Source organism: Platichthys flesus, chromosome 17 (assembly GCF_949316205.1).
Source record: "Platichthys flesus chromosome 17, fPlaFle2.1, whole genome shotgun sequence".
NCBI classification, from domain to species: Eukaryota; Metazoa; Chordata; class Actinopteri; order Pleuronectiformes; family Pleuronectidae; genus Platichthys; species Platichthys flesus.
In genome coordinates this window covers 15494473-15520107 of record NC_084961.1, presented here as the reverse complement: position 1 = coordinate 15520107, position 25635 = coordinate 15494473, and the positions used below count along the sequence as shown (strand labels likewise).

The following is a 25635-nucleotide window of genomic DNA, read 5'->3' as shown; positions in this document are numbered from 1 at the left end:
TTCCCCATCACTTTTTCTTCCTCTCCCCCTCTTCAACAGCATTCCCTTTGCTTAATGTCAATTATGTGCTGAGGGCTGAAAGTCCTGTCCTCCTCTCTCTGTCTACACCCCTCGATTATTTCACACTTTTCTTTCCTATCATTCTTTCTTTGCCGTGTTTCTGCTGTAATTTCTCACCTCATTTCGCCCATGATCCTCCTTAATCTTCATTTGCACGACTCAACCATAAATATTTCTGCACGACACACACACACAGGCGAGGGAAAGAAGGGAGCGATAAGGCAACTTCAAAGCAGCTCCAGACTGGTTGGTTCCCCTGCAGCTTCAGATGGATTCGGGTCACTTCAGGGCTGTTTGCAGCCCTAGAGCTCCCCTTCACTTCTCCATGGCGTTTCCTGCAACACTTCAAACTCTCAATGCCCAGTAAAAATAAAATCACACTGCTGCATAGATAAACTCATTCTGATTAAGGATATTAATATCTAATATCATTATTTATCAATTTATCACTGAGGTCTGAAGTTAATGTGTCAAATATTTCTCTAGGGCTAAAAAGCTCTGAAGAGAGATTGTTAGCCCTAGATATTAGATTAGGGCATTTGTTTGCAAAAACAAATGTTGAATTGCCTTTATTTTATCTGAAATTCAACTTTTTAAACATTTGTTCTTTTGTTTGTTTTCACAAATCTCATTTCTTACGAAGACTGAAGAAAGTATTTATATTTTTAATTAATGGAGAGAATTGCACACAGACATTTTAAACATTTATTCCCTGATTTCTGGGTTTTTCATTACATTTTGATAAAAATGCTCAATATCAATAATAACTTCATTGTGTATAAAGTTAAATAAGTTGCTCCTAGTGATCAAGCCAAACTCTGAAGTTCCCTTTAGCGTTTTTTTATTCACCGTAAATTTGACCCATTCTCACAAAATGACAAAATCATAGTTTTGAGCATAGACAGTATTTAGACAAGACAGCTTATAAAAGTGAAGCCAAATCATCCAAAAGATCAAATATAATGATAGCAACCGTGTCAGATAAAGTATAGCTTCATGTTTGCTCAATGGGAGAAAGCGGAGACGTGTTGTCCATCTTTATTTACAGTCTGTTATTTACAGTCTGTCACATACAAGGATACAATGTGAGATTTGTGAAGAGGTCAGACAACAGTCATCCTCACGTGCTCAGTAGTAGGTATTCCGATAAATGAACATCTCCAAAACGGTTTATAATTCCGTCAGCACCACGGCCCATGAAAGGAACAGGTGAGTCCAGAAATAGGTGAGAAGGTCCCGTCATTTTTGCATGCTTACTCTGTTGAGGTCACAGGAGGAGATTTGTCTCATCTGAACCAAAGTTGAGTGATAAAACTGTCAGTGGAGGGGCAAAGAGATATGACTGTTGTCATCAAAAAACGTTCTCGTAACCTCCAGCCAAAGACAGCGAAGAGGAGGAGGAGGGAGGAGGAGGAGGAGGAGGGACGTGGTGGAGTGGCACTCCGTCTATTGAAATGACGGAGACATTGAGAAGCCGCTGTTTGGAATGTTAATCGCGTATCGATCAGTGTAATCTATTGGCAGCTCTTGTCCCTGTGTCCTCATACATAAGAGCTATAATCACCATTCTTCCATGCTGCAGGAGGAGCAGAGGCCCTAACTTATTCCTAATGGGTCGCACATTCACTGTTTCCTCTTTATTGACTGTACAGTCGCCTCTTTCTCTAGTCAACAGACAGATATGACCCAAAGTTCCTTATTTGAACCAGGTATAAAACTCCTGTTTCATTTTAGCAACCAGCTATAGGACTCATTTCACAGATGACCTCTGTGTTATATTTACAGACCAGAGTCAGGGCTGGTTTGTTGCTCTTTGTTTTTTTTGTTTTTTTCTCTCTATTGACCACATTGTTCTAAGGAGCAGATCAAGGGCCTCTGATTTATATAAATGCATGAGTCATGCTTTCTCACATTCCAGACTCAAGGATCTTTCATTTTAAACATTCATATCTGACCAATGAAAAAATTCAGTGTTTGTTCATGCAAACGTTCTTTATCAAGCAGGTATTGGAGCTTCTTGGAGTTGGGAGAAATAGAACTAACAGTGGCCAAATGTTCTGGATTTGATATATGCAATGGGTTATTGGGTTTAATGGTACTCGCCATGTCAAGTAAAGTGATCATCATGTGTGACACTGGCATCCTTTAGAAGTACAGCACATATGAATTATGATTATACTTCAAGGTTCTCTAAAAGTGTATCCTCCACCTTCACTTGCTTTTAGAACCTCATAGGAAACACATCACTCAGAGTAGTTATTGGTTCATAGTGAATTTTCACTTCAATTCTCTAGAGTAAATTCAACTATTGCATTAACTTCAAGGGCTTCAACTATAATGATTATTTTTTATGAATCAATGAATGCGTTGTGAAGTTATTGAAGTCTGCTACTCATCAGTGGTGACAGAACTTCACGAAGCATTATCCTACAGCCAGGTTGTTATACCCAAATTAAAATGCCTGTAGATTCAGAGCCACCCTGACTGCATCAATGAGGCCTTGCCACAAAGGAACCTCCTAAAGGTTTCTTGTGGAAGTGTCTGAAACATTAGGAGACAGAGAAGCAGAGCCGTGGGCCTTTGAATTCAGTAAGAATGCGGGTGACGTTAAGGATGAGGTCTGAGTCACATTATCAGTATAAGATTTCAAATGGCTGTTTTTTTCCTGGTGAGGATTGCTGCAGGTCTGTGTGTGTGTGTGTGTGTGTGTGTGTGTGTGTGTGTGTGTGTGTGGTGTATGTGTGTATGGTGTGTGTGTGTGAGAGAGAGAGGGAGAGAGAGTCTTTAGCGGTGGCTGCACGTTGCAGTCTGCAGCACTTGCGCACTCCTCGCTCCGCTCCCACCTGCGCGCAGACAGAGCCGCCGCACGCCGTCGCTCCGTCACCCGCCGCCGGACCCACAGTCCACCACCTGCACCGAGTCACGGTATCGGAACGCCACCCGCCTCCCCCAACCCACACACACACACACACACACACACACACATTCTCACACCAGACTCACTCACACCGTCCCCTCCCTTCTCCCGTGGCCAGTGTTGCGCTCCTGCTGCAGCGTCCAAGTTCAGGTGAGCGCTGGTGGCCGGCACAACAAGTCCCGACGCACGGACCAGGGATGCTCGCTGCCTCCCTCCCGTCGGATGGGATGCTCTAGATGGGCCGCGCAGGATGTGAAGCCCCGCTACAAGAAGCAGGAGGAGGATGGTCACACCAGTCTCGTCCGCGGCGGTGCTGCTGCTCCTGCTGGGCTTCCTCTCCGCGTCCTCCGTCAATGCCGGTGAGTGGTTTCTTTTTAACCACCACAGGTTGATGAGGTACGATCGCTAGTAAACAAGGTACGACGGGTGTGTCGGTAGCCGGTGGAGCTCAGGCTGCTGTGTAGTGGTGATGATGTGATGCATGTACAGTGCAGAGTGTAGCAGGTCCCTTTGAAAAAAACACCTGACGTGACACCTTGTTCCGGATGTGATTGCATCTGTGTTGCTTTGTGCATCAACATCTGCATCAGATGACACGAGTAGACAATAACAAGCATGGCGGACACAGGTAAGACTATACTTGGTACAATTAAGTATCGAGACTTCATACAAACAGTAGTTTGGATCATATTTCTAGAAATTAGTATTATTTTGACAAAGGAGGAAACAGCTTTTTGTGTGATTGGCTCAAGAAAGTTCTGACTTTCTCTTCTGGAAATATACTGGCAAAAAATATGCTCTCAATTCAGTGGGGGATCCAGGATTTGTCTAAATCAGGGGCCATAAAGGGGGGGGGGGGCACGTTTTACACACAGGGGCCGATTATATGTCTGATATCCATGCTCAATTCCTGATTCAGTGAGCTGCACAGTTAAGTCAGTTCTTCTTTACTCTTTTCTCTATAGCTTTGATTCACAGCCACACATCATTGAATATAGTAAACAGATGAAACTCTGAGTCTACTCATTTCATAGGCGATGACCACTACAAGTATCCACAACAATTGGCCAGCTTTCCTATTCTTATTATATAATTGTAAACTAAATATCTTTTATCATTTAAGACTCTTGATTTGACAACACAAGACGATTAAATATATCACATTAGCCTCAGGAAAATCTGGCTGGGCATTTTTCATTATTCACTCTGTAATTATCAGTTAATTAAGGAAATAATCCATGTCCATGGATTAAAATGGAGCTCCAGCATCCATCAGTATCATGAAATGAGATTAAACAACAATGCGTTTCTCTGTTCAGAGCCCTATATATGCTGCAAAGCTCTAATCATGTATCATGCATGTTGGATATAGCACCTCATCCATCTTTCATGATTTTGCATTTTTTTAACCTGCGGCAGCTCACGTGCCAGTGGAACATTCATTTCATGCGGAGATCTCACATTTTACAGAGTTGCATTGCAACTGAATGATAAGCTGAGAGATGACAGATAGTCCTTTGTAGAGCCCAAATCCTGCTGATAAGATCATGGTGGATTTATGTCAGCCTGAAGGGATCTGATATATTTGGCTTCCTGAGGCTGAAGATGAATGTAGTTTTGAGAGGGAATTTTGTGTGGCTGCAGCCAGCGTCTGGACTTTTTTTCTCTGGCGGTAAACAGCTCAAGAATGGATGAGAATCCCTGTTCACTCTCGTATTGTTTCTCTGTGGGTGTGTGAGAGCTGGAAGATAAATAGTGGGGAAACAGCTAGTCAAACACCGAGCAGTGACTATGTATCACACACGTTGGATACATCTACTCTGCATCTACACACACACACACACACAGAGCCGTTGGGAGCCACTGAGAGTGTGTCGCCCACCAAAATATTAATCTCACCAGCACTATGCAACACTCCAGTTTTCTCTGCTGGGTTCTGATGATTGTGTAGCAGAGAAAACAGAGACGCAAAGAGTTCCTCCTTCTCCCTGAGACGCCATCGTTTGACTCCTCAAACGACTCTCGGGCTGGATGGTTCAATATTTGCACCTGTGTGAGACACTGAGTCTAATTTGCATCAGGTGACACACTGCAGTTTCTACTGGTAATCTGGTAGGCAAACATAGAGAAAAAAGTAGAGCTCAGTACTGTAACACACAATCAGAGTGTGTGTGTGTGTGTGTGTGTGTGAGGGGGGGGTTACAGCTGGAGCTGAGTGGACAGAAGATCAGGACTCAGGGGAGACTCAATAACTTTTGTAAGATGGAGTAGATCAATTTTCCTCTTCCAAATAAAAAAGAGCGTTCATAAGAAATAAAGGAAATAAAGTGCTTTGTTGCTCAACTCAGCAAAAAGGGTTTGGCTACAGCCGTACAACCACTAGACTATAATGGCTGACAAACCTCTTAAACTGGATAACTCGTTTGTTTTTCTTTGATGATTGAAGAACCATTGGTAGTAAGGAAATTAAACATGCATAATGTATACAGAAGGCCAGACACGGACAAATACAGTCGGCTGAAGTAGCTGATTGTTTTGCTTTGTTTGCACAAAATGGACTAAACCAGCAAGCTGGGCAGACTGGGTAATGACACTAAATCAGCTAACCAGTAATGTGTCCCAGTATTTTGGATTTGACAGTGGGAGAGTATGGATAAAGGTTCTATGCCTTTTTGACCCTTCTTCATCTGTGTTATCGTTACACTACTTTTTAGTTTTGTCCTTATCCAATAGCAAGCAGTCAAACCTTCAACAAGTAAATGTGTTTTTGACATATAACCACCTTATGAAGTGAAAATTGCTTACAACAAACATCTGAAGCGACAGCAGAATTCACAAACATCTGAAGCGACAGCAGAATTCACAGGATTTGTGTAAATCCAATATTCAGTCTTAACTCTGCTTTGGTCTCCTCCAACTCCAAAGTGAAGTATTGGCTCTACACTTGCTGAATGCACACATCGTAGTCGCATTTGTCCATCTTCCAATTTGTCCTCCTAAAGATGCAGGAGAGAGCAGTATGAGTTATTGCCCTGAAAAGCCTAACAGTGTGTCAAAAGACCCTACGCGCTCCTTAGAGCAGATTTTCATCATTTTCATGTGAGTTTTTATGTGGTTTTGCCTTTTTTTATGTGAAACACTCAGTTGTACGTCATTTCTTTGTACCCCAGGATACTGTGCTACCTTATTATCACTCAACTCTAATAAAAATACTGATAATAGCTGCTTTCAGATGCGAAACAAAACAAGCAGTGAAACCGGTAAAGCTGGAAGATAAGTGTGTATTTTAATCAGCCTTATAAAGAATGAAGCAGGATATTTCCCTTGAGCCTGACTTGTAACAGCAACATCAGAGCCAGACCTTGATATACAGACATTCACATAAGAAGGTTTTTCTCCACTCTGTGCTTAATTTAATCCATCACAGATAATCTCCCACCAAATAAATGCATGGCCGACTAGGATGTAAGATTGATGGCATAATAAAAACATCCTCATGAGTCACACTTTAATGAGACGTGAGTGGGATAGGGAAGAGAGGAAAAGGTAAAGATTGGAAAATGTGAAATGGTTATCAGTGTGAGTGTTTGTGCGTGTGTGAGAGAGAGAGCGAGAGAGAGACACAGAGAGAGAGAGACAGACAGACAGATGGGAAAGAAAGAGAAAGACTTAGACAAAGACAGATGTGAAAGAGAACTCCTTTTCAAGGGAAACACCAGCAGACCTGCATGTTGTGAATAAGGATTTGTATTAATGAAAGGAGGAAGAGTAGTCTGTGGGTGGAGGTGAAGTTCAAAGAGAGAGAGAGTGATGGAGCGGCAAAAGATGTGTGTTATGACGAGGCATAAAGACAAAATGTTAATGACCTGTCTCATCTATATTGTTTCCTGTGGCCATGCTGCGTGTGTGTGTGTGTGTGTGTGTGTGTGTCAGACCCCCTGCTCTCAGCTCCGCTCAATGTGACCATCAGAGAGCTTGAGGTCAATTCAGCTGTGGTCACGTGGGAAATCTTGGAGGGAGACCCCGTTATTGGATTCGCCATCACCCAGCAGGTACTAATGTGTGTGTGTGTGTGTGTGTTGTGTCCTTCATGTGAGTGTGTGCAGAGGAAAAGTGACAACGTGGACATCACAGGTTCTCGTACTGTGAGGTGAAAAAGGACAAATATGTGTAAACACCACAGGGGTTGGTCCAGTTTTTGTAGCCTGGCGTGTTAAAAAGCCCAGCAGTGGTGGCCTGCCACACAGCATGTTATGGCAGTTAAGGTACTTTCAAACCCTTAGTACTTGATTTGTGTAATTTCCCTCTTAAATATATAAGGTCTAAACTCAGTCCAATAGTAACACACTGATGTGATATTGTCAGATTCAGTGTGACGAATCATAATTTTTAACATCCATAGCAAATGAGCATCTATAAATCCTGATAGAATGCATAAAAATATATGCTCATCGAATCCCAGTTTTCCAGTGATAGTCGTCTCTACATCAAATAGGAATGTTTCATAGCTTGTCTGACCTACTTTTCGCGGTGCCAATTTGCCAAAATCGAACCGAGTATAGGCTGTTTTCTTATTTGAGGGAGAGTCGACAGAGTCAGAATCAAAAAACCATTGACATTCAAAAATAAACAAAAAGTAAAGTTGCATTGAAGCGGTCAAGTAAATATGCACTTTCAGAGGCATTTCAAATGTAGATTTTGTCCACATGCAGTTTTAATGGGTTAAGAAATTCCATTTTTAATTGGCCAGTAAATAAAAATGTCCCTAAGGAGACTTCGTCTTGCTCTAGCAGGAACCAATTGACCTGATCCAGCAATTCTAGCTGAATAATAATGTACATTCCAAGTAGAGTGTACTCGGCCAGAGAAGCATTATGTTTTTTTCAAGCTTAATTACATTGCAAGTAAAACCCCCCGAGGCTTCATTGCAGCTTTTTCTTGACCACTGACCATGAAGACGTGTTTGCATTTGCACCATCAGCCTTAACCAGAGGGAGTTTTTGCATGAGGGTTGATGTGTGGTTTGACTGTAGCACCAGGGATCTTTGATAAGCATTCATCTATTGATTTCCTGCAAACAAGTATATACCCCTTTTGTTGTTCCCCTAGAATTTGTGTTCTTGGCATGTTGGAAAAACATCTGAACCAGGCAAAATCAAACCCTCTATAATCTAAGGTTTAAAAAAATCAGACAGCAACCCGATGCATCATTTAACCCTGACCTGTGAGTTCTCAGCTGAAGTGGTGCCAAAGTGAAAAAAAGAACTTCCCTGCAGGGATCAATAGAGTATCACATTACACTGAACCCCCTGGCCCTGATTTCTCCGCATCTCTGCTCTCGCCCCTCAACTGCAGAAGAAGGACGTTCGCATGCTGAGGTTCATCCAGGAGGTGAACACCACCACCCGCTCCTGCGCACTGTGGGATCTGGACGAGGACACCGAGTACATCGTCCACGTCCAGAGCATCAGCATGGGAGGCAGCAGCCCCCCCAGTCAGCCTGTTCTCTTCAGGACGCCGAAAGAGTCGGAGAAGCTGGCGTCCAAGAGTCCAGGTGAGGGACGACAACACAAACTGAGCCTGCATGAGTGTCAATTTTACACACACACAGTTATACACACACACACACACACACACACACACACACACACACACACATACGGTAGGTAGATCATTTATATGCAATATATTCAAGAGTAAACAAAAGTTAATATAAAGGCACACAGAAGCACTCATCTATGAAACCAGCAGCACTCGCACAGAGTACTCTAACATTCTGCTTGTGTTTTTCCCTTAATGAGACACACATACTGGGGTCGAGAGTCACACTAGCTCATTAGTGGACGATACGAATGCGAAAGCCACAAGACAACTGCAAAAGTTACAACTTAACAAAAAAAGCCACAAAACAACCACAGAAGCCACACAACAGAAACACAACCACAATGGAAGAGAGCAAAAATGTTGACAAGGAAACGAGCAGAGTTGATTAATGCCCAGGTGATGATCACATGAAAGCAGTTGTGTTCTCCCTTGTTGGGCCCTCCAAGCACCTTTACCTTAACACCTCAAAAAGACAAGCATCAAGAAGTGGCGATTGGCTAGTTTAGGTTTTTTCACAAACTACAGCTCACGTGACCATAGTAAGTAATTCTGCTCATTTCAGTGTCACAGCCATTGTTTCTCACTTCCGTTTCGGTTTTGTTTCTGTTATGTTGCTTAGGCTAAGGCTTTGCAGTTGTGTTGTGCAATTGCATTTGTGTTTTCCATTAACACCTACAGGCACAAATGTGTCTACTCATACAGGTCCATGCACAAAGACATTTTAATGGCAAAAACAGCATCACCTCAGAGGAGCCATGTTCTGTTAATGCTCCATTGGGACAACGAAATAAAATACAGAAATACCAATCTTTGTGAAAACCCCCTGCTCCTCCAATGCAATGCATTGTTCTCAATCTCACATTCAGAGGCTGCTGTCATGTAGAGCTGCTTGCAGCACTTCCAATTTTATCCCGTCCGACCCAGTTACAGCGGCAAGAGCAGCTAAATGCTCATCAGCAGCGAGTTGATAAGAGAGGGAAGATGGGACGTTAGGGAGCACCGTGTTCTCTGGAATCACCCTGCGTGTGGGAGCTTGTGGTCCCTGTGAGGGGAGGGTGGACTTACATCATATAATATGTGAACCTTTCAGACACAAGTTTGCTTTTCACATGTGATGAACGGAGCGGGAGATTGTCCGGTTGGGCCACGTTTACAGCAACAGGAAAAAGTTCAGGCGAGGGGTAGAACATGAAGGAGAGAGGACATGACGTATAAATTACACTGCGTAAATCACTTGTTTTTGTTTACGTCACATCGACAACGACTTCAACAATTATCACTTAAAGCTCTTGAATCTCATCGCCTTTCCAATCTAACATCTTCGCCTTCTATGTGTATGAGGCCTCTTGATCCTGCGATATTTGTATTCTTATTTTTTTTTTCAGTGTTGCGTCCTTCACAGGTTAACATGTCACGCGCACTTGCCTGCTTTGAATTGTCTGTATTCTCACAATGACTTACTCAGACATTTCTGGGACATTTAACAAGTTCCTGAGAATGTCCTCCGTAACTGACTGAGACATTGGTGTTCTCTCGTACAGCCCCTCTGGAGAAAGTCTTAAGTTAAAAAGGTCTGAGGGCAGATTTTTGAATATCAGAGTATCAGGCCTGGATTTTGTCTGGAGTTGACCTTGCACACATGCTGTGCAAAAGTGGACACTGTGCTCTGACTGAGTGGAAATACTAGGCGAGGATAGTTTCTGGAGATCAGCACAATTCAAAGGCACTGCAGGAGAGGGGATGGCTAGGTCTTCAACACGCTGTGAATTCTCCAGACAATGACGTGCTCTATTCACACATCGACTTTATCGAACATCACACACACTGTGAAGCCGGGCGCTGGTAGGGTAAGGTCCATTTACTATCTGGTTCCAATGATTCAAATATTTGGGTTCACATATGCAGATCCTTCAGGTGACGGAAATAACATTTCAGGCTTGCAGTGTTTAAATGCGACAATCCAGATACATTTTCATGAGTTAATTGCCCTTTTTGTGTCTTACATCTTTGTCTGAAGGCAGCAAATCTTCCTATTTACACAGCACATACCATATTGCAGTTTCCAAAGAAAATTGTGGGACAATTTGTACTGGTGTTGAGGGGCGGACTCGTTTCGTTTGCTTCGACTTTGATGGAAGTTCCCTGTGTGTGTATCTGTGTGTGTTTGTGGACGCATTCATTAGGCGGCCTGATTAAATCTCTCAGCCATTACTGCTTCCCTTCCCCTCGAAGCGGATATTAATCAGCCTGACACCATTTACTATCTGCAGGTGCAATGTAAACACCACACACGACCTCCCTGTGTTTTTATCTCTGTCTGTTTTTCTCTTTATCTTTCCTCCTGTCTGCCTGGATTTCCTTGTCTGTCCTGTCTGTATGTAGCTCATGTGTAAAAACAGCAAAAACTTCAAAACCCCTTAATGCTCTGAAGTTTCCATCATGTAGGAAAATTCTCAGTGGCAAGTAGTGAAGTTTAATGTTTTGTCAGTTATTAATATATAGCTTTTAAAGGAATCCTCCGAGGGGGGCGGACAGGTTGTAGGGGCATCAAACTACCATCAAGCGAGGATCCTTCGCAGAGGAGCTTGGACAATGGTGCAAGCATTCCTCAGACAGCTCCATGCACGACAGGGCTCCTTTAGCAATAATAAGGAAAGGAGTGCAGTAAAACAAGACCATGTTTGTCGCTGGACGACAGCCCATTCCACAGCTGGCCAAAAGACACTCCCACGCCTGCAGGGGGCAGTACACTGCAGACCTGCCTTAAGCCTGAAACATGCTTCTGGGACTGCGTCTGCGTCTTTTCACGCCGCTGTGGCGCAAGACTCGTTTTCATTCATGCTTCCCCAACCGTTGCGCGTCTCACAAAGCATTTCCACGCCAGAACACTAGGCGGAGTAAAGCTTTTTGTCGAAGACGACCTGAGAGACGCCTTCTTTGTGGGTATGGCAATCGTTGTTGACTGTTTATTTACCTTCTACCAGTCGTGTTCTCCATTACAAACACACGGTGAACCATGGCAGAGAGTGTATTCACGATTCCAACCGAACAACAATTGATTGAGATGGAGCTGCTGGACATTGAAGAGCAACTTATAATTAGTCATCAGGAAAAGCGACTGGAGAGGAGACAGAGGCGTAGGTGTTCTGTACGGCCATTAAATGTACTCGGACATCGACGGGTTATAAAGGACTCATATTTTCGGACCTCTTCCGACAGGAGTTCTTCGCGGTTGTCCATTCTTCTTTTTAAAATCTTCCGTTGTTTCTGCCTGTATTATGGGGCATGAAACCGGAAATGCAACTCCAGAAGGGATGTAGAGCAGACCAATCACAGCCTTGCGGGGTGAGTGAGCTTGCGGAGCTTTGCCGTATATTTTAGAAAAGTGGGGCGACGCCCGTCAGCCCGTAAGAAGGGATACATAAGCACGTAAGGGACCCGGAAGGGCTCTTGCGCTTACGGGCCCGTGAAAACGCAGAAGCATGTTTCAGGCTTTACAGACAGATGGGGAAACTAGCCAAGCAGCGATTTGCAGGGATCCTGGCAAAGACTGATCAAAGCAAAGTCATCAAGCTACATTAAGCACATTAAAGCAGAATCCCAGGACCGCCATTTGGATGGTACCATGAACAGACACATTAGTGAGGCAGACCTCTGGAGGATGCTGGAAACTATGCTGGGAGAGCCTATCACACCCTCCCATTTCCCCATAATGTTACCCAGTGGTTTGAATGTCTGCTGTGTGTGGCATCATCAACGCAAGTCTCAAGCACATATTATCAGGATAAATGGTGCTGCTGACCCAAGTCTGCGTCAGGTGGTCCACACAATTTGCTGAGCGGATTTTTACTAAACATGGTGGAGGGATGGGGCCTTGGATCAGCACCAAATTCCACCCAATCATAGATGGTAGAGGTATTTCTTATACTGAGTTCCATTGTAGTTTCTCATTTTATCTAGGAAAAGAAACAGTAGTTGATTTTTGATAATGAAACACATGCTCCCACCTGTACATAAACTGACCTAGCCAAGCATGTAGCTGCTCTTGTGATAACATCATGAAGGAAGAGTAGCAGCCTTGATACAGAGAGACGCAGCATAGACGTCATTCTACAGCTTTGGGTGATACTCAACCCTGTCTGTGTGAATCAGAAAAAAAACGTCCTCGCTGCAGAAACATGTAAACTGTTATCGCCAAATGATTACAGTATAACCCCCCCTCTCTGTCGGGCTCGAGGCATCAGCTCAGCACAGACGGATCACCATGGCAACAGGAGTCCTGGGAGCAAGCAGCGTCGGCACTGACTCATCCAGACACCGACAACAAAGTCCTGAAGAGACTGGACATGGGGGGAAACCCCTTCTGTAGCATTACGTCTGCATAAAACTGATAAAACTTCAAACTAAAAGAAACCATTGAACCTCTTTAAACAGGTCAATCTGAGGAGGGCTGTTTTAGACAGGGTAAAAAGGGTGCTGTTTCAAATGATGCTTGTGGTATTTTGACCATAATAGGTTACAGACATTTCATTAAGACCCCAAGGAACCATATCAACTTGTGGTAAAATGGGCATAATATGTCCCCTTTAAATAAGAGGGAGCCATGGGAAATGGGGATTACCATTAGAGCGGCTGTTGGCAACAGCGAGCGAGAGATTGTCCTGTTCAAACCTTGAACCCAGTGAAGGTGTTGTGCTGGGGTTGCAGGAGAAAACCAGTGAGTGACAAGTGGGTAAGGATCCAGCTCCCTCTGTCTCCACGGACCTCTGCTCTCACTTAGCTTTAATTGCACTGACCAGAGTGCAGAATTTACACCAGGCAGAACCTCTGGTCTCCCGTCACCTCGTTTGATTCTTTTTATCTTTCCCTGCAGACTTTCAGTGAAATGGCAATTTCACATTTACTCTCTGGTACAATGAATCGCAGTGTCCTCCGTGGTGCTTCGCTGACTCTGTGTATGTGTGTGTGTGTGTGTGTGTGTGTTTGTTCTTCTTCACCCTAGACGAGGTGACAATGGAGGAGTTTGGTCACGCTGCCCAACTGAGGGCCGGTGAACTCATCATCATTGTGGTGGTGCTCATCATGTGGGCAGGTAATACTCGTCTCCTCTTCAGCATCACACATGTATCACTGCAGATCTTATCTGTGCAGAAAATGAGCTCTGTGGCTGAAGTGCTATTAAGAAACACACACACACAGTGAGTTATTATGGTGTTTGACATGTATTTTAGACATAAAAGACACAATTTCAGGTTGAACCTTATCCTAAAGGGAGAATATTCTGCTCATTTTCAGATTCATAATTTAAATTTTGTTTTTTACTTTAAAAAGGTTTACGTGCTCTAATGTTCAGAAGACACATCACTTTATCATACTCATACTTTCCATTGCTGCTGCTCCTCTTTTCATTCTCTGTGTTTAAGGGCCCCCTCCCCTCCTTGATTAAGCTCAGTCTGCTCAGATTGGCCGGCTGGACCCCAAACACTATTGCTATTGGTCAATCGCCTCCACAACATAAAGGAAATGTTGGCCTCTGCTGCCGATTTACCTGGTATATGTACATGTTATTAACAGATCTTTTAGATCCACAAACAAAACTATATTAAACACAAGAAAAGATACTGAAATAGCATCATCTGTCTCCTTTAAATTGATCATCAAATAGATTTTGTTCCCTGAAGGACAATGTTCTTCTTCTTTTCTTCTTCTTCTTGCAGCCCAGCAAAACATGGAGCACACACATACTTAGAAATAAAATAGATCATTTTTTCTTTAATGTACATAACAGTTACTCAAGGATTGACTTCTTCTGTCTTTCTCATAAATACATGTATAAAGTAATAAAATGTCACATTGAGCCTATAACTCTAAGTGATCATGCCCTACTGAAAATAGACTTGGGCATGTACTCTTTCTTCAGATATTGGAGGCTGAATGTATCTCTACTGAACAACACAGAAATAGTTGAGGATTTGAGACAACAATTAAAAGAATACTTTGAGACAAATAATAACGGAGAAGTTAACCCGTCAATTTTATGGGAGGGAGCAAAAGCAGTTATAAGAGGAAAACTCATACAGATATCATCACAACTGAAGAGAAAGCGACTAGAGGAAAAGTTGAGCCTAGAAAACAAGATAAAACTCCTAGAAATACAACACAAGAATAATAGATCAAGTATTAATGCCAAAGAACTTAATGAGGCAAGAAAATCCTTGGATAAGCTTTGATCATACAAAGCGGAGGGAGCTCTATGATTCTCCAGACAGAAATATTATGAGATGGGCAACAGAGCCAGCCGCCTACCTTTCCAACTTCACAAAGCTCAGGCCAACCAAACGGTCTCTAAGGTAGTTCATCCAACATTGGCAAGAACAGTATCTCATCTCAAAGAGGTGGCAGATGCATTTGCATCATTTTACCAAAATCTGTACAAAGAACCCAAACCACAAACAATAACAGATCATTCTAAAACCTTCCTAGCTAATTTAAACCTCCTCGAATTGTCAGAAGAAGTATCATTCAACATGGCGACACCAATTTCAGAAATAGAAATAAGGGATGCAATAAAAAGATTGAAAAATAATAAATCCCCAGGAGTGGATGGATTCTCTGGAGAATTCTATAAATGCTTCATTAATGATTTGGTGCTGATCTTAACCAGGGTGTTTAGATACACTCTCTCCAAGAGTGACCCCCCTGAGACATGGTCGCAGGCCATTATATCTGTGATAAATAAAGAAGGAAAGGACCCAACACTCTGCGAAGGATATAGACCCATTAGCTTGATATGTAATGACCAGAAAATTATGACAAGTATTTTAGCACAAAGAATCAAAAAACATATTACAACGCTGATTAACCTGGACCAAACAGGATTCATTCCAAGCAGACAGGGTGCTAATAAGAACCCTAAACATTATTACCTGTGCTAAGGAAAATAAGCAGACTTCAATGCTCATAAGTTTTGACGGACAGAAAGCATTTGAAACAGTGAACTGGGACTCCTTGTAAAAAACACTATCTGCAATGGGATTTCACCCAGAGTTTGTAAAATGGGTCAGGGTCATATACAAAAAATAAAGTCGCGTGTCAGAGTGAACGGATGCTGTTCTGAGTTCTTCGACCTGCAGAGGGGGGTGAGACAGGGAGACTGCCTCAGTCCCCTGCTCTTTGCTATAAATATTGAACCCTTGGCAGCAGCTATAAACTAGAATAAGGAAATAATTGGTATATAGGATATGGGAAATAGAGAAAATTGCAGATGATATCCTGACCTACACAAGTGATCCAGTCAAATCTGTTCCTCCATTGATGGACACTTAGAGTATGGAGAGCTCTCTGGCTATCAGATCAACCAATCAAAATCAGAGGTAATGATGATAGTTGGACAATGGCCTATACAACTAACAGGAAGGCTTAATGCTCACTGGTCACAGGGATTTAGATCCCTGGGAATTATCATTACAACAGATTTATCAAAACTGTTCAAGGTCAACAATGGAAAACTGATGGGCCACATAAAAACAGACCTCACAAGATGGGAAATCCTACCACTCTCTTTGATAGGAAGAATAGAAATGATAAGAATGAACGTTATGCCAAGATTGCTCTTTCTTTTTCAATCACGTCATCATATTCCTGCGACCACCTATACTGCACTGGACAAAAGGTTTTCCAAACTTATATGGCAAAGCAAACAACCCAGACTTAAACTTAGAAGACTACTATGTCCAAAAGACAACGGAGGCCTGAACATGCCTGACCTGAAAAAATACTACTGGGCAGCCCAATTACGAGCAATGGTTGCTTGGGTACCCCAAGAATCAGACACTATATGGGTAGGGATGGAACAAAATGAATGCCCACACAAACCACTGGACTCATTCCCATTCCTGAATTTAGACCACCGTGGGAAGAATAAGGTTACCAATATATCGGTTAAAAATATGGTCAGTTCTGAGAAAAAAATTAAAACTCTCCATGACTATCCAGAGCTATGACAATAGCAAGCAACTCAGAATCTCTTCCTGCTAGACTGGACAGGTATTTTGAAAGATGGAGGGAGGTGGGTATAGTGGTACTGGACCAGCTGTTCGAGGGAGGTGTATTGAAATCATTTGAACAGCTTAAAGAGAAATATGAGTTACCAAACCAAGACATCTGCAGATATTTACAAATGAGACACTATTTGCATACACATCAAGAATGGGAAAATCTCTGCTCACCACCATCCAAAAAGGAACACTTCTTCATATTGGCAATTGAAGGAACAGTGAAACCAAATCTCATATCACCTTTATACAGGATATTGCAGGAAGAACTCAAGAAGAATAATTTGGATATTAAAGAAAAATGGGAACTAGAGATGAACATAATAATTTCTGATGAACAATGGGAAAAATCATGTGAGCAGGGACACAGAGTAACTAATAGTCCTAACTGGAGGGACTTAGGATGGAAGATTAAAATGAGAACTTCAGAACTCCACTTATATCATCTCAATGGAGCAATACCTCAGCACAATGTTGGAGGGGTTGTGGCAAGGTGGGAGACCACACAAATATATTTTGGGACTGTCCAAAGGCTTCCTTTTCATCATCACACACAAACACACACACACACACACACACACACACACACACACACACACACACACTTTTGTCTACTCAGCATCGTTTTACACGCACACAGCTATAAATACCCTTACCTAACCCACTTCACCAAGTAAAATGAGATTCAATTATAGCCCTATAGTAACAGTGAGAGGCCTTGATTTCCCTCGTCAATTACCTGTGAGAGGACAAGTGACAGAGAGTGAGTTTCAAACAGGGTTGGAGAAGAAGCAGCCAGGGGAAAAGAGTGCAATTCTGAGCAATCCAAACTCCAAAAGGAATAATTGAGTGCTGGATGATGAAAAAAAACTAAAAGTGAAGGAGATGAATTGTTTTTTTTTCAGCTTTTAATTGGGCCTATGGGGCTTGCTGGGGGATATCACAGTGCGATATCCCATTTTGCCCTTTGGTATTGTGTTGATGAAATGAACAGGGGCTGACATAAGCAGAACAGCCAAGAATGAAGGCTGATAGGGCCAGATTCAACCCTCCGCACACTCCTCCACTGTCATGAATTATTCTCTTTCTCCTTTTTTGTGCCTGTTCCGTATCTCTCTCTCTGCATCTGTCTGCCATCTCTGCCATATTTTTAATCTTTCTGACTGAGGGCAGACATCACATTGCTATCAAAGCATCAAGTTCATATCTGCATCTGCACATTTCACTGTGTTCATGTCTCTCTCTCCCCAGGCTCTCCCAGTGTCTGTCAGTGACACCTCAGGTGGCTGTTGCCTGAATAGAAGTAACAAATTAACTAGTAGATATCATCCTCACCTTTATTTGTTATTGAAATGACTGTGTTGTTGTATTTAGATATGTAAACCAACACAACAAAATTGGAGACATGAAAAACTAATTCAGATTACTGGAGAGCAAATTTCAAATTTTTCTTAAACAAATTCCAAGTCACGTTCACCAAATGTTTTAAGGCTTTGTAGGTAGGTTATCTCTGTTGTCATGGAGCTATGGGATGCTTAAACGTGCCATTATTCTGAAGACCTGATTTTTTAAATCCATGTTAAAAGTCAATATAGTTTATTCCTACCTTTTACCAAAGATTTTGCATTAAAATTAAAAAATGAAGCTACTGCTAGCAGGTGGTTAGTGTAAGCATAGTATTGATTGTCTCATCTATCTTTCAGCAAGAAAGAATCAATCAATATTCCCCAAAATGTTGAACCATTTCTTAGTACAACTTATTTGTTTCAACAGCTAACAACAATCGAAAAATAATCCCAATATCCTTTTCTCTCTAAGGTGTGATTGTCCTGTTTTGTCGTCAGTATGACATCATTAAAGACAATGAGCCCAACAACAACAAGGACAAAGCCAAGAACTCCTCCGAGTGCAGTACTCCCGAGCACCCACAAGGGGGGCTACTGCGCAGCAACGTCTAAGACCAGCCCCGCATCGCCTTGCAATAACCAACTCCTTGTATCTCAGGACAGGTGAGGAACAGAAAAGCGTTTCTTGAGATGGGATGGGGTCTTTTGTTATACCATGGGAATCTTTCCGATGGGATAGATGCTGTTTATGATTAAATATGTTTTCCCTTAATTGTTACATTTGCTGTCATGGCTCAGGTTTCAGATAAGGTAAGAGACCAAAACAGTCAACCTTTATAAAGGTTCAGTGATGAAGGCAGACAGTAGGTGGAGCTCGGTCATGTGCAGTGGTCAGTAACGGGCAGGCATATTAACCAGGCATAAAGGTCAAAGGAGGAAAGAAGATTCTAAATCCACCCAAGGCAGGTTATCAAAAACAAGCAGGCAAGAATGAAAGAAAAGCTAGAAAGCTACGCTGTGGAAAAAAAACAACAGACAACTTAGCAGGGAATGCAAGGAAATGGGCCGACATCTAAGACCTGATTAGTCAATTGGGAAAAGGTAAGTAGATGTCCAGGGAAGAGCTACAGGTGGATGAACGGCAGTAAAGCATGGATCAGTGAAGGGCGGGAGGGAGGAGAAGGGTCTGAAGAGGACAGGTAGTAATCAGGAAGAAGCAGGCTGAACCTCTTCACAGTCTAGTCAAAGCAGCCACAACTAGGCACTTTGGGTCTGTCAAGCTTTAGAGTTATCGACCCTCTTTGTGGTGCATGGTGCTAAGTGATTTAACAGCAAAATACAAGACCAAACGTTTATGCAATGGATCCTCTGTGGCTCCACACATGAGAATTCCCAGCTAACTCGCCTTACTTCGTAATATCCTAAACTCACTTTTTAAACCAATAGGAATACTGTTATGTTTATTTGTGGGTTTTGGGGTATTCCTTAGAAGGCTCTGTTCGGGGCTGACATGTTCACAAGTTTAAGGGCACAAGAGCCTCTGTCGTTTTAGCTGGAAATGCAAAAGGTAGCAAGAGAAGAAGTGCGGAAAAGTAACACGAATGCAAGAGTGACAACACAACTGCAAAAGCCACATCAACAATGGAAGTCAGCGACAATGAATGTTGACAATGAAGGGGGAGCACTTACAAACTTGTAACCCTTTGTGATTGTGATTGTGTTTCCATTATGTGTCTTTTACAATCTTGTTGCTTTTGCGTTTGTGTCTATCATTTATGCTGCTGTGTGAAACCTCTCAGTCACGTGAGAAAGGGCTTGGTGAACTCATTAGAACTTTTGTTTCCAGTCTTTTCCTGAGCTATTGCTGTCCTGTGACTCTCATTATGTGCAGGGACATTGTTTTCTCCAGACCCTGAGACCCACAGAAAGCCATTGTCCGACACCATCCTACTGAAGAAAAGATGAACCATCACAGGAGCTACACACAATGAAGAACTCTTGAAATACAAAAGACACAAACGTGAGCTTGAAGAATCACAGGCTACAAAAAGTCCAACAGGAAACAGAGGAGGACAAATCCCCTTTCACCTTTGTTGTGCCCAAAACTGAACTGTAGCCTCCTTTTTGTGGGCAGCCGATATGACAAATCACGAAAATGGCTTTCAAGTCAAGGCACCAGTGGGGACTTGAGTTTCTTCTTGACGAGAACTGCTTGAGTCATACATTCTTGTTACTCTTCATCGGTGGCATACAGTAAAATCCCAGGAGTGGATCATCAAACATGAATGTCTGTTGTTTGTATATTCAACTGAAGGTCAGAGACGGCAGAGATCTAGTCCGTCTCACAGGAACCGCTGGTCCTTTAGGCCCAGGTATTAGTCAGCACACAACAAAACAAGCAACAAACACACAAGGACTTTCTCTTTTCTACCTGTCCACCCCGGTCATAACCTCATATTTTTTCCTCTCTCTCCTCTTCTTTCTGTGTCTGTGTTTCTCTGATAAGCACACCACCATTGGTGCTCCTCCTACTGTGATTGTTTGAGCCCTCACAATCCCAGTCTTGATTATGGTATCATTTTGACACTGTACACCGAGTCTTACTCTCTGTCATCAGTTAAATTATGTGTGTATTTGTTCTGTCTGGAATTGGAACCTTAAAGCCCTGTCGGTGCAAAGATACAACACCATATATTTATTTTACTTTCAAAGCATCCCATATCTTGTTTGTTTGAGTTGAGTGACGTCTGAATACAGACAAAGTTGAAGGATTTGCCAGGATTGGTCATCAAAGTAGTTTCTTATTCCAAATCAAAAATGTTAAATACACTAGAACTTTGAAAGTTATCAGAAAGAATTACCCAGGTTCATATTAAGGGGTTATTGTTGAGTGCTGCATATTCAGCACCATATGCTGTGTATGGTCTGCAAAGCATCATTCCTTAATGAAAAGAACATACAGGGCAAAGTTTGGCTGGGTTTCCACTGTGGTTTGGCTGGAGACCAGCAAGGATGCCAGGCTGCGGAGGCACACAGCTGTTCCATTTGGCTGTGTTGCCGATAGAGATCAGACTGCCATACAACTGCAAGTTCCAGTACATGTTAGATGAACATGTATGTCAATCAGTTGGTTAAAGGAATGTCGTGTTGACCTGGCACAGTGAAAAGTCAGCCCATGCACCACTATGATTTGAAAAATGTTCCAGCCTCTATAGTGGTTTGGCAGTCTGATAGTTTAATATCCTTAGAAATATACTCATCACTCTTCTCGGTTGCTCCTCCATCACCCCCCTACGATAACTCTCCCTACCCCCACTTAATGTGAAATAGCTGCTTCTTTGAGCAAAAGCAGAATGGTCAGGCCTACGTACATTGAAAAGAAATTGGGATCCAAGCAAACTATCAGCAGGACTCATATATAGGCACACATATATAGTAGAGTACAAGGATGATGAATGTTCTAATAATAGCTCATTGTGTGTTTTATTATTTGGCTGGCATTAATCCCTATGTAGTGCTGCTTTTCCTTTTCGTGTTACATTCATTCCAAACTACAATGAATGTAGTACAAAGGAAAAATGGGCTCAGGATGAGTGCCGCAGACTGGGTGAGGACGTCGGTAAGTTTTGAGAGACAGATTACCACATTGCAGAGTTTGGTGTTTTCATAGGTTGACAAAAAGAAAATGTTGGAATTATGGCAGCATAATCCAAACAATAAACTTATGAATGGATACAATCATTATGATTTGCAGCCATAGGTCTTAAGCTCAAACGGACATCCCGGCATTACAATATAAATCATAGCGTCCCCAGCTGAATAACCTCAGTTACCACTTCATCAAGGGTTTTATGTGAGAGAGTAGAGGACTTTATCACTGTAGTCCAGTTAAAGCTTTGTTATCTTCTTTAGGGCTTCCTGTTCAATTATGCTGCGTTACCCACATTGTTACAGAGATATTGGACGCCAGCCGCTGGATAGCGTTGCTCACCATTTGGGTTCACGAGAGAGTCTGACAGAAAAACACTGCAGAGCTGAGCTCAGCAGAGTTGCAGCCATGTTAGAGATAATTAGTGAATGTCTGAATACCTCGCAGTTTGAGATGACTGCTAATCAGCTCCACATACTCGCTTGCACTTTCTGGATTTAAAAGCTGCCTGGTGTATTGAAATGCCCCCCTGTGCTGAGAGAGACAGCCATGACTTTCCTCAGCTCAATCTTCAGTTCTGCAAGAACAGCGATCCCTCACCCTCACCCTGCCATCCATTTTTCACCCTCTCCTTATCAGCCTCCCTCTTTCCTCACTCTATCTCCAGCCACCTTCATCCGCCTTCACTCTCCCATTTATGACTTTTCCCTTCACTTTCCATCTCACTGTCGCAATGCTGTCTTTCTCATATATCATGGCACCCTTGCTCGTTTCCCCTGTCACCGGTCTCATCCTCTCTTCTCCTCCCTCTCCCCGGTTTCTCATTATATCCACTCTTACTCACTAACCAGCTCTCCTCTCTCGTTCTTCTGCTCCGACCATAGACCGCTGCCTATCGCTCGCACCTCTGCTCATTTATCACCTTTTTGTCTCGGACTGGCCAGGACGGACCTGGTAAACAAGTGGGAGTGAAATAGAAGGATGGAGGGAGTGAATGGAAGAATAAATAAAAGAGGAGAAGTCAAAGGAAAGTGAGTGGAAGAAAAGCACTATTTACACTTATAACAAGCACAGATTGTATCAAGTGTATTAAGAGCAATACTTAGCAGTTAGTTTAGTGGATGGCTTCTTTTTTTTTTTTTTTTTACCTATTCCAATATGTAGAGTGACTGTATTCTTTAATGTAAGTTGCAAATGTTAGCATGTTCAGCTCAACAGGTTGTGTTTTAAGTAGAGCATGTACTGTATATTCTAGTATTAAGTGGAAGCTGGTCCTGGATCCTATTCAGCTAATGCTCGAGGTTCTGTCCTGATCTTAATTAGATTTAACTGGTAATGTAACTAATGTTACCTGAGCTAGCGCTATATTTGCGAAAACAAGACAGTTATAACTCATCCTAAAACCGCAAAATTGTGAAGCAAATGTGGTTTTAGCCACAGGCTGCATGATGTTTCTGCAGTCAAGCTCTAAGTTGGCACAGTTGGGCTCGCCAGGTTCTGCAGGTGGCTGCAGGTACAGCTGGTTCTTTTCGAGTGCAGCACTGACAATTTCCATTCAAGAATTTCAGCGTGTAAAAGCAGGCCATTCACTTTTACTTCCTGCGTCCCCTTTGTCGTCTAAACACAGATCCTCGAGGAATTCCATCCAGGAAGGAGGCCCCGTTCAAAGTAAAGCACATCGGGGCACAGGGCTGTCAAAGACGGTGCTTCTGTGACGTGAACTCATGGAACCATGCGAGATTCATTTGCCGAGTTTCTGGTTAATGTTATCAATTCACAAGATATGTGCAGAGTGGATGCAGCAGCTCAGGGCTCGTGCACGTGAGCCTGCAGACCCATTCTTATGCCAGACACATTTGACCCATATTTCCTGACTGGTAGTGAGAGTCTCATCAGGACATCTTTAAAGTGCTGGAAAAGTGTGTCTGCTGTTGTTTTGGATGACTCATAAATTCCAAGAGAAAGCTCCTCTGACTCCAGATTTAGAGTCACAACATTAAAGCAGACGGACACCTGCTTATTGATCGGGATGTCGGCTGCATCGTCCATAATTACTGAGAAAAACTTTATTTCTTCACTCTGCGTTCTCAAACACGTCATGGACCATCATTTTAGTCACCTTGCTTAAGATATCATGAGATAGCCACTTGCACTCCTTGCAAGCCAGCCATGAGTGGAACACTGGGATATCTTGAGCAAGCAAATTTAGCAACTGGGTCAAGTTGGACTCCTCTTAAGTTTTTCCTCTAATGGAGAATCTCTGATCCGAAACATATTGGATGGAGGATAGAATAGACAACAAAGCTTGCCTTGCCTTGCATCAGCCATCTGTTTTTGCTTCCAGGCAGGAATAGAAGCAGCCACGTCAACACCCGCGTTAGCAGTAGCAACGGTGCTAACAGCAGCTCCATGCAGGTTTGACTTTGCAGAGTCTGAATCGTTCCAGTGCTTTAGCCCAAATGGAAAAAACATCTCTAACAAAGGTTTCAAAGACTTTTAAGAAACTCATGCCAAAAAGTTTAGCTTTATTTTGGTTGACATAGCAACAGCTTTCTTTTTAAGCTAAAAGAACAGCCCCAAAACATTTTCACACTAAACCCTAGCTTGACATGTGTAACAAGGGGATAGGGCTTTGTTATCGGTCCATTAAAAATCTTTTAAAAGTGGTTAACTAAATAGCAGTAGCAAAATTACATGATGAAAAAGTTCTATAAGCGTAACATATGTTTGTGCCCCGTCGTCCTGTGATGTAACCTGTTTACTGTACTGCAGTGGTGTACAACTATAGGGACTCATGACATCACTGATGGTGACGTCATGGTCAAACATCAAACGCTTTTTCAAGGTTCCACCAAAGGCAGCAGTAAAGCTAATTAGATTAATCCACGCACCAGTCTCTCAAACTGTATGAACGGGTGTAAAACATGTGACTTGAAAGAAGAGCGATTAGAAGAAAAGCCTGTGTAGGATGAATAAATGACTCCAGTGTTGTGGTTGGCCATTAACTTAACGCAGAGAAGTGCTTCCCACACAAACAAAGAGAGAGAGACTAAAAGAGAAGACTTGTGATTATATGAAGTTTATGATGCTACTTGTGATTGATCGACACAAACTGTTCTGTTCTAAGTTTCTCAATAAACCGGATGCACAGGGATAAAAATCAGCGGGACGTAAATCTGATGTAGTGGGTGATAAAGTACAAATGTGCTTTAAAGCTATAATAGCACTGAACCTCAAGTGGTATTACTTTCCACTGGTCTAATCCAAGTGCACATACACACTCACTTAAAACACTGGCTCACACACAGAGCCCATTCTCCGGCTGGCTGGGGACCAAACTGTCACACTGAGGGAAGCAGCAGAAGGCGGGTCTGGCTCCGACAGCTCGGTCTCCGTCTATCTGAGGCTGCAGGAGGCGACTCAACAGCTGCTCGCGGTGAACATCCAATGAGCCGTGTGAGAGTATGGAGACTGAGACGGACAGACAATCCTAAAGACGGACAAACAGAGGCAGAGAGGGGGGGGGGGAGGGGGAGGGACGATGAGTCAGAGGGAGTAAAACTGCAGGAGACAGGAAAGAGAAGATTATTACAGCCTGTGGATCTCAAAACTCCAAGTTCATTCCAGTACGAAGTGATATTTGAATGTTAATAGGATTCTCGGTTGGGTGGCATTGTCTTGATTTGAGTTCATCATTGGAGGAGTGAATAGTGAGAGTCACCGCTGTGGAAATTCTGTGTCTGTGAGAAGTACTCCAGCTTCCTCCCACAGTCCAGACATGCAGATGAGGTTAGTTTGAGACCCTCAAACTGACCGTAGAAGTGAACGGTTGTTTGTCTGTGTCTTGATACGCGGGAGACCTGTCCAAGCTGTACCGCACCTATGGTTGATCGTCAGCTGGGATTGGCTCCACCTCCCTCCGCAACCCTCAAAGGTTCAGGGTTAGAATAGATAAAGATTAAGATTAAGATTAAGATGCATTTATTAGATAATGGATGAACGGAT

At 42.7% G+C, this 25635-nt stretch overlaps 1 protein-coding gene across 1 annotated transcript; it reads left to right on the top strand.

Moving 5' to 3' along the window:
* The first annotated feature begins 2925 nt into the window (after positions 1-2925).
* On the top strand, positions 2926-25130 carry fndc5b (fibronectin type III domain containing 5b). Its single transcript, XM_062409113.1, has 6 exons — positions 2926-3336; positions 6911-7029; positions 8333-8531; positions 13584-13673; positions 18454-18644; positions 19891-25130. Exons 1-5 carry the CDS (start codon positions 3261-3263, stop codon positions 18591-18593), a joined length of 624 nt encoding a protein of 207 aa, XP_062265097.1. The 5' UTR covers positions 2926-3260; the 3' UTR covers positions 18594-18644; positions 19891-25130.
* The last annotated feature ends 505 nt before the right edge of the window (positions 25131-25635 follow it).